Source organism: Helianthus annuus, chromosome 9 (assembly GCF_002127325.2).
Source record: "Helianthus annuus cultivar XRQ/B chromosome 9, HanXRQr2.0-SUNRISE, whole genome shotgun sequence".
Taxonomy (NCBI): domain Eukaryota; kingdom Viridiplantae; phylum Streptophyta; class Magnoliopsida; order Asterales; family Asteraceae; genus Helianthus; species Helianthus annuus.
Window position 1 is genome coordinate 71,445,866 of NC_035441.2, and position 18,672 is coordinate 71,464,537.

Below are 18,672 nucleotides of genomic sequence, written 5' to 3' on the forward strand. Positions count from 1 at the left end.
AACCAAGCATTTAACTCTTGTTATAAGATGAAAGGGCCAAAGAGGTGTCCATTTCTGTTGACCAAGTCCAAAAGCAAAGCATTTAAGTCAAGAAAAGTTGCCAAGTATTTTTTTCAAACTATCACCGTTAATATCATCACTTCTCATAGCAGAGAGAGATCAAAGGACTTGCTTACCCTGAAACGATGGCGCACGAAAGCATATTCCTCCTCATCGCTTTATTTTGGTTTTCGTTTAACAATCCTTGTTATTCAGAAACAGATACCTTACATCAAGGTCAACAGTTGAAGGACTGGGACGAATTAATATCATCAAACAGGATCTTCTGTCTAAAGTTCTTCAGCTTTGGCACTATGGTGAGTCCTTATCTAGGGGTATTCTACAACAAGGAACAAATTCGATATCGTCAAGATGAGTACTACAGAAAGAAGGAATCTGACAACTCAGCAGTTTGGGTAGCAAACAGAAACCATCCAATCCCGGATATATACGGCAGGCTCATCATAGATGCTAATGGAAGGTTCAGCATTTTATCTAGTATAGGCACTGTCGTTGATCTCTTCACTCCAACTCAACTAGTAACACACAAAGTGAGCGTTACACTGTTGGATTCAGGGAATTTGGTGCTTCAAGAACTGCATCCAGATGGATCTGTGAAGCGGGTTTTATGGCAAAGCTTTGATTACCCGACAGACACGCTTCTACCTGGAATGAAACTGGGAATTAATCTCAAGACTGGGCACAGATGGTCACTGACTTCTTGGCGGAACGATGAACTACCGGCCCAAGGGTTATTTACATTGGTAGGAGACCTTAATCGCACAGGTCCAATTGCCATTCTGAGGCAACGGAATGCCCTCCACTGGACGAGTGGACCGTGGGAGAATGGTGAATTTAAAAACACTGATCTACTGTCTTCTGGTCCAGATGTCCGCTTCTACTATGTTTCTAATGAGACTGAGCAGTCCTTCACATATTTAACGAGAACATATGATTCATATCCAGCTCTGAGGATGCATCAAGATGGCCAGCTTACGGGTTCACCTTTAAACTTAAGCGTCCACTGCCGCTACATCAATGACCCTCCTGGTTGTGTTGAAGATGAGTTTGAGAGAAAACAATGCAGGAAAGATTATCACTTTGGTTCAACATATGACTACTACTACTACAATACTTATAGTTATGTGGATGAGTATGTATATGATGAAAGCTATAACTTACATGATTGCCAACAGATATGTTGGAGCAATTGTTCTTGTGTGGCCTTTACTACAACAAGAAACAGGGTAGGATGCAAGACTTATGGTAAAAGGGTATACAATCCAGAAACCGTTGACCCATATAAACGATATTACACCATCGAAGGTTAGTAGGCTTACTAGTCTTTTTGCTGTTACCACTTAATAAATGAAGTCACTCGTCAAAAGGAACATTGGAAGTTCTTGTTATTTTTGTAAAAGCAGTAAGTTTTGGAAAAAAAAGGTTGGTGAAACTGGTAGGTTTCTATTTATTTTATTTTTTATTTTTAACTCGTATCGCTAGTGAATTAGCATTCTCTATGTGCGAATTTATCTGCCTAGAAGGCAGTCCTTAACTGCATACCACCCATGACCTAGTGGTATGGTGCTTGCCCCCTCACAAAAGTGGTGTGGGTTTAAATACTTGCAGATGCAAGGTTAGATAGTATTTAGGTGTAAAAAAAATTGCTGTCATAAAAACTGCAATTTCATCTCCCTCTAATTCTTTTTTCTCAATTTTATTCAGCATGCAATTTAGCTTTTTTCTATACAACTTGTAATATAATTTACATTTGGATATATATACATATATATAGGGTTGAGTTATGCTAAAAAGGAGATTTTGCCTAAAAGGTGTAATTATTAGAGAAAAAGATACTTTTAAAAAAACTTCTGTCCTTGAAGCTGCCTACAAACAACAATATACCTACATATACAAAACAACTGACGTCTTCCTTAAGAAACATTGATAGAGTGTGGTACTTAAATACTATAGGTTAAACATTTGAATATTAGAATTGTAGTAATCGTTATTGTAAACAAAAGCAGCCAATTGGCAGGAGATTCTATAGTCACTTCTGAACATTACAATTTCGAAACCACAACATAAAAAACTAGGTGTTATAAACTTAAAGATGTAGTATTCACTTACCCATTAGTCACCGATCGTTTCTCCATTTAAAAGTAGCAAGGACATATATATATATATATATATATATATATATATATATATATATATATATATATATATATATATATATATATATATCATGAATGTACGTTACGGGAAGAATAATGTAGAAATAATCCATTTACAACTAACTTGCGCAGAAAATAAGAAAAGGGGGACCAATAAGGCCTGGATTGGCATAGTTGTCCTGATAGTTCCTTTAGCTGTACTTCTCTCATGCTATTGGGTATGCAAGACCTTTGATGTTAAAGGTATCAACCTGATCACCCTTTTACTCCATTCAAATGAATAGAACCTTCCCTCTTCTTAAAGTATTTCTTTGTTGATATATTAGAGATAGCTAAGAAAATCAAAAGGCTGTTGCTGCTCCAGATGAGACGCATGAGACGGTTCTACATCAATATACGAACAGATAAAAATATGAACACTGAGCTGCGTTATTTCACCTTTCAAAGCATCTCATCTGCCACTAACAATTTTTCAAGCACTAATAAGCTAGGAAAGGGGGGTTTTGGTGAGGTTTATAAGGTAAACTTTCTTTCAAATATTACTAGTAAAGAAGATTACAGGTTAAAACTTTGTGATGCATTCATTACACAGGGCAAATTAGTTGATGGGCAAGAGGTTGCGGTCAAACGACTTTCAAAAACCTCTGGACAAGGAATCAAGGAGTTTAAGAATGAAACCGAACTCATTGCCAAACTTCAACATACTAATCTTGTGCGGCTTCTAGGTTGTTGCGTTGAAAAACAAGAACAAATCCTTGTATATGAATATATGCCTAACAGTAGCTTGGATTCCTTTCTATTTGGTAGGAACTAAACTAACACTCCGTGCATTATTCTTAACAACTTGGTTCTTTGTTTGGTTACTGCAACTCATTTGTTAACAGATCCAACAAAGAAAGGATTACTGGATTGGAACAATCGCTTTGTGATAATTGATGGCATTGCTCAGGGTCTTTTGTACCTCCACAAATTTTCAAGGCTGAGGATAATCCATAGAGATCTGAAAGCCAGTAACATCTTGCTAGATGACTACCTCAAGCCAAAAATATCAGATTTTGGCATGGCAAAGTTATTTGGGAGCAACGAGTCAGAAGCAAATACAAGTAGAGTCGTTGGAACACGGTGAGCCCATAAGTTGTCTTGTAACAGTTGTGTCATATATATATAGACGAGGGTTTAATTGAGAACGCTAAATATCGCGAGAACTGTGAGAACGAATGAAAAAACCACAAGAACTTAGTCAAAAACAATTCAAATTCAAAATTTCTTTTTACACTTATCATTATTGTTCGAATACAATGTTAGAAATTAAATTCACACGTTTAAGTTTACGTGAATTCGTAAATAAAGAAAATTTACACATGTGTAAGTTTGTCATTTACACATGTGTAAGTTTGTCATTTACACATGTGTAAATTTGTTACATTTACACATGTGTAAAAAATCTAATAATAGTGATTTTGAGAGGAGAAATGAATTATTTGATGTTGTAAATTCTTTTTTGATGTTATATTTTAATTACAATGAGGGTTGTATTAAAAAAATTAGGTTTTGATTGGTTTTTTCGTTCGTTCTCACGGTTCTCGCAATATTTAGCATTCTCAAGATAACCCTCCCCTATATAGATATATGTAGGATTAGGTTCAAGAGTGAACACTAGTGTAGCTTGCGAACTGAGTGAACTAATCTTGGCCATACACGTGTGTAGATCAATGGCCAGGATTTGATGTTGACATACACTAGTGTATTTTACGATTTGATGATAAGATCCTGGCCATACACGTGTGTAGATCAATGGCTAGGATTTGTTCACTCAGTTCGCAAATACACTAGTGTTCACTCTAGAACCCCACCCTATATATATATATATATATAAAAGAAAAACGTGATGTATGTATTAACACTTGATGTGATATCCAGTGGGTATATGCCTCCAGAGTATTTCATAGATGGCACCATTTCAACCAAGATAGATGTCTTTGGTTTTGGTGTTTTGCTGCTTGAGATAATAAGCAACAAGATGAATTATGTGAGCTATGATGTGGAACACCCACTTAACCTTCTTGGACTTGTAAGTTAATCCTAAGTCGTTGCTTTCTCATTTGAAACAAATTAGTTATTCAGGTTTAAACGCAGGCATGGGAATTGTGGAACCAAGGCAGAGGTTTGGAGTTGATGGATCCAGTACTGGAAGATACATGCACTCCCAAGGAAGTGATGACATGCATTCATGTGGGTCTCTTATGTGTTCAAGACCATGCCGCAGATAGGCCTACCATGTCTGAAGTTGTTTCTATGCTTACAAACGAAAATATGAATCTACCTGAGCCAAAACGACCAGCGTTCTTCATTGAGAGGCACGGAGCTGAGACTGAGACAGGAAGAGGAGATAATTTGGGAAACGGGTCTGAAAATAGCGAATCAATTTCAATTTTAGTTTCAAAATAAAAGTCAGCAAGTTTAATATCATTATCATGCTTAATATGCTACTTTTCTAAGGAAACAGGTTAGGAAATGATTTCATGACCAATGATATTAGATTAAGAGTAAAGATAAAGAGAAAATCACACAAAAGAACAGTATTATTATCTTTCACTAGTTACATATATCTCTGTAGTCATAAGATTGAAAAGAAAAATCCGTGCATCGGTTTAACATCCATTAAATGTGACCCACATCCAAGACATACATGAAGTTATTTCACGTATTAACTTTATTTTCGTGTATATACTTCATCTTTGATGCGTCCCTTCGAAGTACATATATATTAGTACATGAAACAATGTCGTGTATCCTATTAAATTTCATGTATACTGAATTATATGTAGGGCTGGCAAATCGTGTCTTAGCAGGTTTAACAGGTATTTGATAACGCGAACAACAAAAGTTTTAAACATGCAAGTACTAGTGTTTCTGCTGCTGTTTGAGCTGCGTTGACCAGAGTTGCACGAGGGATTTACGTGGTTCAATGGTTCGGTCTAAACTCACCTACGTCCACACTTTTGTGGTGCTAAGAAAATTATTTCTAGGCTTTTTAAGGCATGTAAATGTATATAATCACAGACCAATTGTCAACAATAAACATTCAACAAGAAAAGGAGTTTTGGATAAACCTGCAATCCACAACAATGATCTACCTGTTCTTCGCCGTTCTCTTCATCGAAATGGTTACAATACTGTTACTCTTATTCAAAAATCCACTCTGAAAGCTTCTGATAATCAGATTAGATCGTGTGAAACGCGGCAGAGCACTGCTGGTTATGAGATCCGTCGGCACCACCGTGTTTGTGATCATGATGGTACAACGTTTACAACGTAACAAGGATCCAGAGCCGTCTGGCTAACGCCATAAACCCCACCGATCATATTATTCTTGCTTACCACATGCTCGTAGCTTCTCTCATGGACAATTTCATTGTTCAGTTGTGAATTTGGTTGAATTATGTTGATCGGATTAATTTTGGCGTTATTTTGGAGTAATTTTGGTTTGAATGTTAGTTTGACTGAAGCTAGGGTTTGTAGTTGGTGAAGTTAACCTAATTAGTAGAATCAGTAGAATAAATTGAGTAAGTTAATCATCAGTTGCACGATACAAATGTAGTAACCTTTGGGTCGTCTTCAGCAAATCATAACAATTGCCGAATGTTTGGGGTGTGTGGTGGCTGCTGCGTGGTGGCGGTTGTAGCGGTGGTTGAGTGATGGTGGTGGGAACAGGGAGTCAGAAAGAGAGAGTGTGTGCGCGCTAAGAGAGAGAAAAAGAATGAGTTTTTAAATAATTAGTAAAATTATCAATATACCCGATTTAAAATTAAATTTCAAGTGAGTTAAAAATAAATGACATTTTATAAATAAACTATATTATGGTGACTATCCATATTTTAACTCCCGTCTTTTCATGTCCTTTGTATTAATGTAAGAACACTATATATAGGTTCTTTGTATTACATGTTGATATCTCAATGTATAATAACTCTCTATTCTATCATTCTCTCTATGTTCCTTTGATTATGTTTATATACTAGTCGCTATGAGGCCGTTGTTTTACAACACGTTATCAGCACGAATGTGCTCACTTCAAAACTCTAACCCCTTCCCGTCTTCATAAACTCCACGTCTGATATTAGCAAAGTGGCGGTGTTTTGGCTGCGTGATTATTGTACAAGAAGCAACAAAGGAAAACGGCGGTTGCACTTATAAGAGATGGACATGACCTGGACCGGTACGATGTCCAACAGAAAAGAAGCTTGGAACATTTTGAAACTACAAAATACAAGGTAAGTATCCTTCCCTTGAATAGTTACAAAATTTGAATTTGATTCGGTAAACCTTGCCGTGTCGGAATCTCCGATTATTATTATTTGGGTTTTGTCTTTGGGGTTTATAAACCCACACACTAGTTTAGCCAACTGCTTTGGCAAACCCATCTACGAAAGTGGCGTCGGATTATGGAAAAACCCAGCTGGGATGGTAACCTCTATTGCTATAATCAAATAATCTAAATCAGATATAATAAACGAGGAACCATAAAAGGATATTTCTCGGTCAGTGTTACAATCGGTTGCAAAAGACGTTAAAATGGTCTTAAATTTTTGCATCATACGTTAAATACATATATCATGGTGTATCACGTTGGTGACCATCCACAAAGAAGGTACTATAATACTTAAGAGCACAATGGGCCTAACTGATGTCTATATAGTCAGGTACTATTTCACTTTGGTTGTTAAAAAAAAATGGTACTGCACTTGGCAGATATGAGTATGCACTTATGTTGTATGACTTTGCAATTAGTCAATTTGAAGAGAAGTTTGAGGATACGCCAAGTGCTTTAGGCTCTGTCACCATTAATAATCCACAAACCATTGTTGCAAATACTCGTCTGGAGGTTGATGCACATCCACATCATAACATATCTCAAAACTCATCATGTGGGATTACAACAATAATATAAATTTATAATCTGGTATGCAATCATTTATTTATTTTAATAAAATAAAACTATATATATCGTTGATTGTTGTTTCGTGAGTTTATGATAAAAATGGTATTTATTTTATGAGGTAATTTCTATATAATTTAAAAGATTATGTTCATTATTACCTTTCAATTGTATTAAATGCATTGTTAGTCATCTTATAATTTTTATCTTACATATTAAATGTGTTCTAATTTATCTACTCAAAATATTGTGTTGCATGACATTAATGACTTAATACGTTTAGACATCAAAAGGTTAACTTTAACTATATGCATTTAAGGTCCCCTTTTTTTGTTGTATAATTTATTCAAGTTAGTATGAATTATAATCAAGAGTAATTAATTGATGACGAATAAACCAAAAAGTTTATTTCCATTCATGATTATCAGTATGTTAACATAGAAGAGCTGCTTTTTTTTTTACCCCGGTGAATCTGTTATAAACAAACCGGAAATAAGTACAAGTAGTGAGGATGAGTTCCACACTAGTTCATATACAGGACATGCCCCATATATGTAAGCCAACAAACACAAAAGTACCTATGACATCACATCAACCTAGCCTACTATACATCATAAAACGATATCTAGTAGACAAAACAAAACATAACGAAAAACCTCATCCTCCATCATCAAAAATGAAGTTGCCACGAAGCGGCAGCCCCTTAACACGAACCAAAGATAATCTATCCATTGGAGAACTTTGTGGAAGAGGTGCTTGCCCCTGCTCTTGAAGACGAAGGATATGTGCTCGACGTCATAAACTCATTGGTTTCATCAAAGACAACCTCAACCTCTTCCTCGTCTGAAACCTCATGAATATGTCTACCCCCTTTATTTCTCCCTTGGATTGAACCACCATTTCCCCCAACAGAATCAAGAGCAGAAAACGAATTCTGAGTTTGAATTTTAGGAGAAGTAGTAACCTACTGAGTTGCAACGGCCTTTTTCTTCCTATCCACTGGTCTATACTCAAATTTGGGCTTCTGGTTATTGACTTGAAAGCCATTCTTCTTTGCAGTCTTCTTAGCCTTGATTTCAGAGAAACCATCCTCATCTACTTTCGGCCTGTTAGTAGACGGTTTGGATGTTGAGCCAATACGTTTAGGGCATCCCTCAGAGTCATGCCCAAACACACAGCAGTGAGCACATCTCGGGGGTTACCATTCATACTCCACCCGAATATTCTCCATAACATATTTGTTTCCATCCAATTCAGGAATAGCCATGGTTATAGTCCCTTTCAAATCCTGATCCGCGGATATTTCAATAAGAGCCCTAGCATAACTTGTCACGGCCCCCGACCCGGTTTGACCCGTTTCAGGAGCCGCGGGACAGAAATCCCGTGATATTTATTTATGTGATTTTAGCAGCGGAAATTTTAACATCAGGATCGTTGTAAAGCTAAAACTTTTCCCGATTATTTTATTTCACAATTCGGGATAAACCCCGATAATTTACAATACATAAGTTTTAGTGATAAATCCTTATTTCAAAACATATTTCCTTATTTTATACTGAGCCACTATTTTAAGCTTGAAATGCTCCTCAACACTTTTCCTGATTTACAGTAGATCACCTGAAACATGTTTGAAAAAGGTTTTGTCAGCGGGGAAATACTGAGTGAATCATTCTATTTACTGAAAACGACACATTTGTTATAATTTACAGTATCAAGAGTTTTTACATATGTTTATTATCAACCAACTTTCAAGAATAGGTATTTGTCACAGACCAGCTTTGTGACTGTGGTCATATCACCATTGGCTGTCCCAATGAGTGACGTATATCACTTATTTTTAGGCTCGCCCACCTAATGTGAATGAAACAATAATAATACTGTGCACAATACCCCACATACCGGCTGTAATTTGGTGATTACATAAACTTAATCACTGTAATTATAACTTTGAAAAATGATTTGGAGTATTGTAAAATAGTTGATAAAAAGAGAATGACTCACATTGCAGATTTAGTATGGATAGAATATGATTTAGCCCTGTTAACCTAATTTCAACAATAATGCACACAAAACAGGGTTAGTGATCAATACAGCAGTTACGATAACTCACGAGATCAAATTCTCACAATGAACGACAAAGTGCCATACTTAAACATTCATCGATTTAACGACGAACGACAAAGTATAACCCTAATGTGGGCAGCACTTAAACATTCTTTGGATATATTGATCTCGGAAAATGAATCGTAATAGCGATCGAGTAATTACCCTGTTCCGCGGCAGTGATTCGATATTAGTGTGTGTTTATTTGTAGTAAAACGACCTTAACTCGACGTACAGACAACGATTTTACGTCGTTTCAACTCCCAGATTCAAGTCCCAAGGCCCTCTATTTATACTGAAAATTGGCTTCTCCCGCGTGTCGCGGCAGAATTCGGGGAACCTCCCGCGTATCGCCTGGGATGCCAATTTAGGGTAGGGTAGGTTTCGTGTCCAGTAGCTTGGGTGAGTTGACAGTTTTATTAAATTCAATTCAGACAACGAATAATAAGGATAATATCGATTAGGGTTTAACCCCCCCTAAGTTTTAGGGGCCCTGATCCTGATTCCGATTGTTTCGAAAATTTTAGGGTAAGTGCAGAATTACTTGGGTGTCTCAATTAGGGTTTCCTTATTGAGTAATTATTATTCTAATTACGGATTTTAATGAGAGTTGTTACATCCTCCCCACCTTAAGAAAAATCTCGTCCTCGAGATTCACTGAAATAGATGAGGGTATTTCCGCTTCATTTCTGACTCTAGCTCCCAAGTATATTCAGCTCCTCTCTTTGAATTCCATTTGACTTTCACCAATACTAGTCACTTATGTTTGAGAAACTTGACTTTTCGATCTTCTATTTGTAAAGGTTTCTCTATGAATTTCAGCTTTTCGTTTACCTCTACATCTTGAAGAGGTACTACCAGGGATTCGTCTGATAGACATTTCTTGAGATTGGATACATGAAATACATCATGTACTCCAGCGAGTTCTTCTGGTAGTTGTAAGCGATAAGCAACTGGTCCGATTCGTTGAATCACTGGGAATGGTCCAACATATCTTGGACTCAGTTTTCCTTTCTTACCGAATCGTACTACTCCTTTCCAAGGATATACTTTCAAAAGTACTTTGTCTCCTATCTGGAATTCGAGTGGCTTGCGACGATTGTCTGCATAGCTCTTCTGGCGATCTCTGGCTGTTTTCAATCTTTCCTTGATTTGAGTTATCTTGTCTGTGGTTTCTTGCACGATTTCTGGACCTGATAATTGACTTTCTCCTATTTCTGCCCAACATACGGGAGTTCTGCACTTGCGTCCATACAGTGCTTCGAATGGAGCGGCCTCGATACTGGAGTGATAACTATTGTTATAGGAGAATTCGATTAATGGTAAATGGTTATCCCAATTACCTCCAAAGTCAATTACACATGCTCGGAGCATGTCTTCTAGAGTTTGGATCGTCCTTTCACTTTGTCCGTCTGTTTGTGGATGATATGCAGTACTTAAATTGAGTCGGGTTCCCATTGATTCTTGGAAACTTGTCCAGAAACGGGAAGTGAAACGACTATCTCTATCCGATACAATGGAGAGTGGAACTCCATGTAAGGATACTATTTCATCTACGTACAACTTGGCTAATCTTTCCATGTTAAAGGTTTCCTTTATTGGTAGAAAATGAGTGGATTTGGTTAATCGGTCTACGATCACCCAAATGGCATCATTACCTTTTCTGGTTTTGGGTAACTTAGTAACAAAGTCCATTGTTATGAGTTCCCATTTCCATACAGGCATTTCTAACTGTTGTAGTAGACCTGAAGGTTTCTGATGTTCGGCTTTAACTTGTGAACAGGTTAAACACTTAGATACATATTCAGCTATATCCTTCTTCATTCCTATCCACCAGAAATTCTTTCTTAAATCTTGGTACATCTTATTGTTTCCTGGATGTACAGTATACCTAGATTTATGAGCTTCGTCTAAAATCTTTGACCTTAAATTTCCCTGTTTAGGTACCCAAATTCTGCTTTTGTGGAATTTCCAAATTCCATCATTTCCTTGTTCCAATTCTTTTAGGTAACCTTTCATTCCTTCGGCATCGTCCTTGATTGCCGTTTCCTGAATTTCTTTCAATTGTTCTATTAAATCTACTTGTAGAATTATTCTAAGAGCACGGACTCGCTTTTGCTTTTCATGGAACTTACGACTTAAGGCGTCTGCGACTACGTTTGCCTTTCCTTCGTGATATTGAATATCACAATCGTAATCACTCAGAATTTCCATCCATCTTCTTTGCCTCATATTTAACTCTTTTTGCCCAAATATATACCTTAAACTCTTATGATCTGTATAAACAGTAAACTTACTTCCATACAGATAATGTCTCCATATCTTAAGGGCAAAAACTATAGCTTCTAATCCTAAATCATGAGTCGTATAGTTTTCTTCATGCTTTTTCAATTGTCTGGAAGCATACACAATTACCTTCTTGCGTTGCATCAACACACATCCGTATCCTAATTTTGAAGCATCACAATATACCTCAAAATCTTCTGTTCCTTCTGGTAAGGCTAAGATTGGAGCATTGGTTAATTTCTGCTTTAAGATTCTGAAGGCTTCTTCTTGTTTAGATCCCCACTCAAACTTAGTGGCTTTACAGGTTAGCTTAGTTAATGGTACAGCTATCTTGGAAAAATCCTTAATAAACCGTCTATAATATCCAGCTAATCCTATAAAACTTCGAATTTCCATTGCAGTTTGCGGAACCTTCCAATTGGTAATTGCTTCTATCTTAGCAGGATCTACGTGAATACCTTCGTGATTCGCCATGTGTCCTAAGAATTGCACTTCTTGTAGCCAAAATTCACACTTTGAGAATTTAGCGTACAACTTTTCTTTTCTTAACAAAGTTAAGAGTGCATGCAAGTGCTGGCAATGCTCGACCTGACTTTTTGAATAAATCAGTATATCGTCTATGAAAACAATTACAAATTCATCCAAATATGGTTTACAGATCCTGTTCATCATGTCCATAAATGTTGCGGGTGCATTAGTTAATCCAAAGGGCATGACTGTAAACTCATAATGTCCATACCTAGTCCTAAATGCAGTTTTAGGTATGTCTTCTTCTTGAACCTTTAATTGATGATATCCGGAGCGCAAGTCTATCTTAGAAAAATATTTAGCGCCTTGTAATTGATCGAAAAGATCATCAATCCTAGGTAATGGGTATCGATTCTTAATTGTAACCTTATTCAATTCTCTATAATCGATACACATTCTCATCGATCCATCTTTCTTTTTCACAAACAACACCGGTGCACCCCAAGGGGATGAACTAGGTTGTATAAATCTTTTGCTTAGTAATTCATCTAATTGCTTCTTTAATTCTAACATTTCGGTAGGAGCTAATCGATAGGGTGCCTTGGCTATCGGTGTAGTTCCTGAAATTAGATGAATCCTAAATTCTACCTCCCTATCTGGTGGTAACCCTGGTAAATATTCTGGAAATACATCTGGGTATTCTGAGACTACAGGGATTTCCTTAAGTTCTTTTCCTTTAGTACAAATGATTACTGAAATCATATATACTATTCCCTGCTTCCGTTCATAATTAGCAACTTTCATTACTGATATGAACTTCAGTGGCTTTCGAGGTTTATCTCCTGAAATCTTAATTATCTCTCCAGTAGGTGCTTGAATTTCTATAGAGTTTCTATCACAAATGATTTGAGCATGGTTGGCTATTAACCAATCCATTCCTAACACAACATCAAACTCGGCTAATTTCATAGGCAATAGGTTTGCAGTAAATTTATGACCTAAGAGTTCTATTTCTACTTTTTGCAAAACCTGGTGGATTTTGACTGAATTCCCATCTGCAGTTTCGACTGTAAAAATCTGCCTAACGGTAGTTAAAGGTAACTTAAGAGCTTGACAGAATGAAGTATTTATAAAACTTTGGTTTGCACCAGAGTCAAATAATACTTTTGCATAAATGTTGTGAACTAAAAACGTACCGGCTATCACATCCGGGATGAGTTCTGCTTCTTGAGTAGTTAGCTGGAATGCTCTGGCATTCTTCTTAGTAGCTCCTTCAGCTGCCTTGGGTTTGTTGTCTACTGGGTTAACTAACTTAGGACATTCTGGTTTGATATGTCCGGCTTCCCCACATTGTAACAAATTATGGATTTCTTTCTGCAGTTTTCTTCCCGATGTCCTGTTGTTTTGCAAAAATTGCAAAGTTTGTTACATTTTCCAAAATGTTTCTTTTTGCAAATTTTGCAAAATGGCACAATTGAAGGTTGCCCTGTTCCTCTTTTCTTGAAATTACTACTATTACCCACCCTAAATCCTTGGGTAATTTTCTGAGCTAATTCCTTCTTCCTATCTTCGTCTCGTGTGCGTATCAGTTCATCAGTTAAGGTGTTAGCTAATTCTACTGCATCGTCAATAGTGCGAGGTCTTGCAGCCTTAACGATATTTCGAATTTCGCTAATTAATCCCCAAATATAGCGAGAAATGAGTACCGATTCTGGCGAAGCCAGGTTAGGTACTATAGCATATTCAAAGAATGTCGAAGTATAACCACGACAATCCACACCTATCATCCGATGAGTTAGGAACTTATTTGCCATTTGTTCCTTTTCATACTCAGGACAGAATTTTCTTTCTACCAGACTCTTGAATTCTTCCCAAGTCATAGCATAAGCCCTATTTCTTCCTTTAGCTTGTAACACAGTGTTCCACCATTCCAGTGCTCCTTCTTTAAACAGATTCGATGCGTACATGACCTGATCATCTTTGGCACACTTACTTATTGCAATTACTGCTTCGGTTTTCTCAAACCAACGCAGCGATGCAGTTGCCCCTTCATTGCCTGCAAATTCAGTGGGTTTACAAGCAAGGAATTCTTTGAAAGTGCAACCAGGTGTTGTAGCTTTCTGTTTCTTAGGGAGCGGCGTGTGCTGGGATTCATTATCATGATTAACATGATTATGGCCACCGTTTATATTATTACTGAAGTTATCTTCAGTAGTACGTTTACTAGGAATGATATGTTGCGGTTCGATTGGACTTTTTACAGCAGCAACAAATGCTGGAATAGCATTGGCTATCCCTTGAGCAACAATATTTTCAATATCTTGTCTAGTCATATATTGATCCCCTGGATGTTGCTCTGACTGATTAGCTTCATTTACCGGTTCATTACCATTATTAGCCATCTGATAATATATATTAATTAGTATCTTGATAAATAGCAATTTATACATAAACACTCAGAAAATTCATAATGCACATAAAGTCAAAACTATCGATTTCTCGATTCCATTTCATATCCGTTATAGTATGCATCACTACACACAGATATTTTACAAAGTTTTATTTGGAGTTATGTTACAGACTGATTTCACTATTTACTATACTATTACACAACTATAGTTTTACCATCTTCCTATCCCTCACCATTTGTTGTTCTAAAAACGCATTTCCCTTTCATCATACTTCCAAGCAATCTGTCCCCCTATCTCCCTGATTCTATTCCCTGCATCCATCAATTCTTCACCGAAATGGCGAAGTTCAGCCATATTCTCAGTGCTCATTGGTGGATTAGGTAGGGGTTCTGGATCGAATTGCGGAAAGAAAGAATAAGGGTCGTTGACAATATTTTGAAATTGCCAATCATTCGTCCACCATTCTTCCATTTCTACAGGTTGAGCGTGGACTATTGGGTCTGGGATTGCTGGTGCAAAATTCATAGGGAGTGGATTTTCACTAGGATAGGTAAAAACATTCGTATTGACAGGCTGAATAGTTTCACAGTTTGCCAATAGAAAATCTATTTTATCCCGAAAAGTTATTCCCTGGTTTTGGTTTTGATTGGAGCTCTCTCCGATTTCTATCTGAGTTGGTCTAGAACCTTGTCCTACTTCCATTTCTATTTCCTTAGAATATTCCTCAAACTGTATTTCCATTTGCCTAGAATCTTTCCTAACTTCAGTTTCCATCTCTTGCTGTTTAGAACTCTCCTTGATTACAATTTCTTTTTCTTTTTCTAAAGGGTTGTTTATTTTAGGAAGTTTCGGAACTGGCTTTTTCCTACGAATACGACTACCCCATACATAATTCTTCTTTTTCTTTCGTTTTGGCTTTGTCAAAGGTGGAGCATGGAATTCTACAGGTTGGTCCACATCAGCAAAGTATCCAGTAAGCTCTTGGGAAACTTCTATATTCACCGGGTAAAGATTGAGGTTCTGAAAAGCTTCAGATATCTCGCTCATGCTGTGTAGCATATATGCAAAATGCACAGAAATGCTAAGTTAAAACTTTGGAACAAAGTTTAACAAATAAACATCAAAGTTTTATTGCACATTATTTGTACAAAATACAAGAAAGAACACACACTCAGCTTTATTTATCTACTTACTGAGAAGTACTAGTACTAGATTTAGAGTACTTTAAAGATTTGCATTTTCCGCTACAGTAGCTAGCATATACAAATTTGTCCATTTTTCATCTAACTTATCTTCCCACGGTGATTTATTAATTATCTCCTGGGTTTCCTTTTTAATCCTCTTTTCTCGGATTTGCTCCTTACTTTTCTTAATAATCATACTCCTTTTTCTAGGAGAAAGTGGGTTTTCATACTGTGCTTTACGCACAAATATTCCTTCTTCAGGAATTGTAGGGAGCTTTGAAAATTTAGTTTTGGATGAACTTCCCTCTTCGTAGACTGACCTATCTAGTTTAAGATAGATATCTTGCAACTTTTGCTTACCCATACTGTAACTAACAAATAGTCAACTAAAAACACATAATCACATAACAGTAATCAGGAAAGATTAAGTATCTGTTAAATACTTAATTAGCTTAACTCAGTGGCTCTGATACCACCTTATTTCTGTCACGGCCCCCGACCCGGTTTGACCCGTTTCAGGAGCCGCGGGACAGAAATCCCGTGATATTTATTTATGTGATTTTAGCAGCGGAAATTTTAACATCAGGATCGTTCTAAAGCTAAAACTTTTCCCGATTATTTTATTTCACAATTCGGGATAAACCCCGATAATTTACAATACATAAGTTTTAGTGATAAATCCTTATTTCAAAACATATTTCCTTATTTTATACTGAGCCACTATTTTAAGCTTGAAATGCTCCTCAGCACTTTTCCTGATTTACAGTAGATCACCTGAAACATGTTTGAAAAAGGTTTTGTCAGCGGGGAAATACTGAGTGAATCATTCTATTTACTGAAAACGACACATTTGTTATAATTTACAGTATCAAGAGTTTTTACATATGTTTATTATCAACCAACTTTCAAGAATAGGTATTTGTCACAGACCAGCTCTGTGACTGTGGTCATATCACCATTGGCTGTCCCAATGAGTGACGTATATCACTTATTTTTAGGCTTGCCCACCTAATGTGAATGAAACAATAATAATACTGTGCACAATACCCAACATATCGGCTGTAATTTAGTGATTACATAAACTTAATCACTGTAATTATAACTTTGAAAAATGATTTGGAGTATTGTAAAATAGTTGATAAAAAGAGAATGACTCACATTGCAGATTTAGTATGGATAGAATATGATTTAGCCCTGTTAACCTAATTTCAACAATAATGCACACAAAACAGGGTTAGTGATCAATACAGCAGTTACGATAACTCACGAGATCAAATTCTCACAATGAACGACAAAGTGCCATACTTAAACATTCATCGATTTAACGACGAACGACGAAGTATAACCCTAATGTGGGCAGCACTTAAACATTCTTTGGATATATTGATCTCGGAAAATGAATCGTAATAGCGATCGAGTAATTACCCTGTTCCGCGGCAGTGATTCGATATTAGTGTGTGTTTATTTGTAGTAAAACGACCTTAACTCGACGTACAGACAACGATTTTACGTCGTTTCAACTCCCAGATTCAAGTCCCAAGGCCCTCTATTTATACTGAAAATTGGCTTCTCCCGCGTGTCGCGGCAGAATTCGGGGAACCTCCCGCGTATCACCTGGGATGCCAATTTAGGGTAGGGTAGGTTTCGTGTCCAGTAGCTTGGGTGAGTTGACAGTTTTATTAAATTCAATTCAGACAACGAATAATAACGATAATATCGATTAGGGTTTAACCCCCCCTAAGTTTTAGGGGCCCTGATCCTGATTCCGATTGTTTCGAAAATTTTAGGGTAAGTGCAGAATTACTTGGGTGTCTCAATTAGGGTTTCCTTATTGAGTAATTATTATTCTAATTACGGATTTTAATGAGAGTTGTTACATAACTGCTCCTTCCCCAAGCCTCATTACACATATCATTAGTATACGAATCAAGCCGTACAGGAGACCCAATTTTTGACGCCAACATGCTTAAACCATCATCAGAATACGCCACCAGAGGGACATCGTGCAATTTAACCCAAACTGCAACCTTTTTAGACTCTTCCTTTTTAAGGGTGTTTGTAGGGGACCACATGTTGAGAAACATAGGTTTATTACGGATCATCCAAGGTCCCCCTTCAAGAACAGCATCCATACCCTTCGTGTCTTCAAACTTGAAGAAAAAGAACCCATTTGAATTCATTTTCTGAAGACCATGTTTCTTCCAATTTGTTTTCACAAAGTAATCAACTACTGGAATTGCAATTCTATCACCCAGGAAATAACCATAAAGAGTGTTAGCTAACCTGTTATTAACCTGGCGAACAGAATCAATCGGAAGCACTACATCCACACCATCCAATGAGACATCTGATTTTAGCGATCGAAAATTAACTTTAGGAACTTGGTCAGCCACATCATTGGCCTTCCTATCCGTTCCATCGTCATTCTGAATCTGATCAGAAATAATATCCCGCTGAATCCCTACCTGCTCGACGGCAGCCGCATAAGATTGCTTTTGAACCTGAGCATTATCGCCTTGCTTCTGATTTCGAGGTCGATGAGGACTGACATCATTTAGCGGTAGCACAAAAGCTACCTTTCACTTATCATAAACCACTGCATAATCCTCATCTGGAGAATCAGAACAGCCAAGAACATAATCTGTATCATTTAGCGGTAGCATGAATCTTACCTTCTTATTCACTTCTGAAACCCTAGCCATATGTGACGTTTTTCTTGGCTCAAAAGGTTTTCCATCAATACTCTTAATCTTCTGCACAAACACATCTGAACTGTCTGCATTTTGATCACCCATTTAACCAGCCGCAGACTGATTAATCAAGAACATAAATAAGACGAACAAAAAGGATCTGGCCGCCACAAGATTGCCAAGAGTGATTAAGTATTGATATTATTGGAACCCGTATCGTGATTTCCTTTCATGGTTTCGGATTACATAGAAGAGCTTTTACACAATACTTTATTTGTTTTTATTTAATAAGTTTAACCAATATACTTATCATTATAAAACTTGTTCTATGGCAGAAGTTCTGATGGTGAATTTTAAAATTTGTATGGGCTAGTG

The 18,672-nt window shown here is 36.9% G+C and overlaps 1 protein-coding gene across 1 annotated transcript; it reads left to right on the top strand.

The window, feature by feature from the left end:
* Positions 1-107: 107 nt before the first annotated feature.
* LOC110865993 (G-type lectin S-receptor-like serine/threonine-protein kinase CES101) lies at positions 108-4,734 on the top strand. Its single transcript, XM_022115343.2, has 7 exons — positions 108-1,365; positions 2,349-2,459; positions 2,543-2,736; positions 2,809-3,019; positions 3,101-3,338; positions 4,137-4,287; positions 4,353-4,734. Exons 1-7 carry the CDS (start codon positions 186-188, stop codon positions 4,662-4,664), a joined length of 2,397 nt encoding a protein of 798 aa, XP_021971035.1. The 5' UTR covers positions 108-185; the 3' UTR covers positions 4,665-4,734.
* Positions 4,735-18,672: the final 13,938 nt, after the last annotated feature.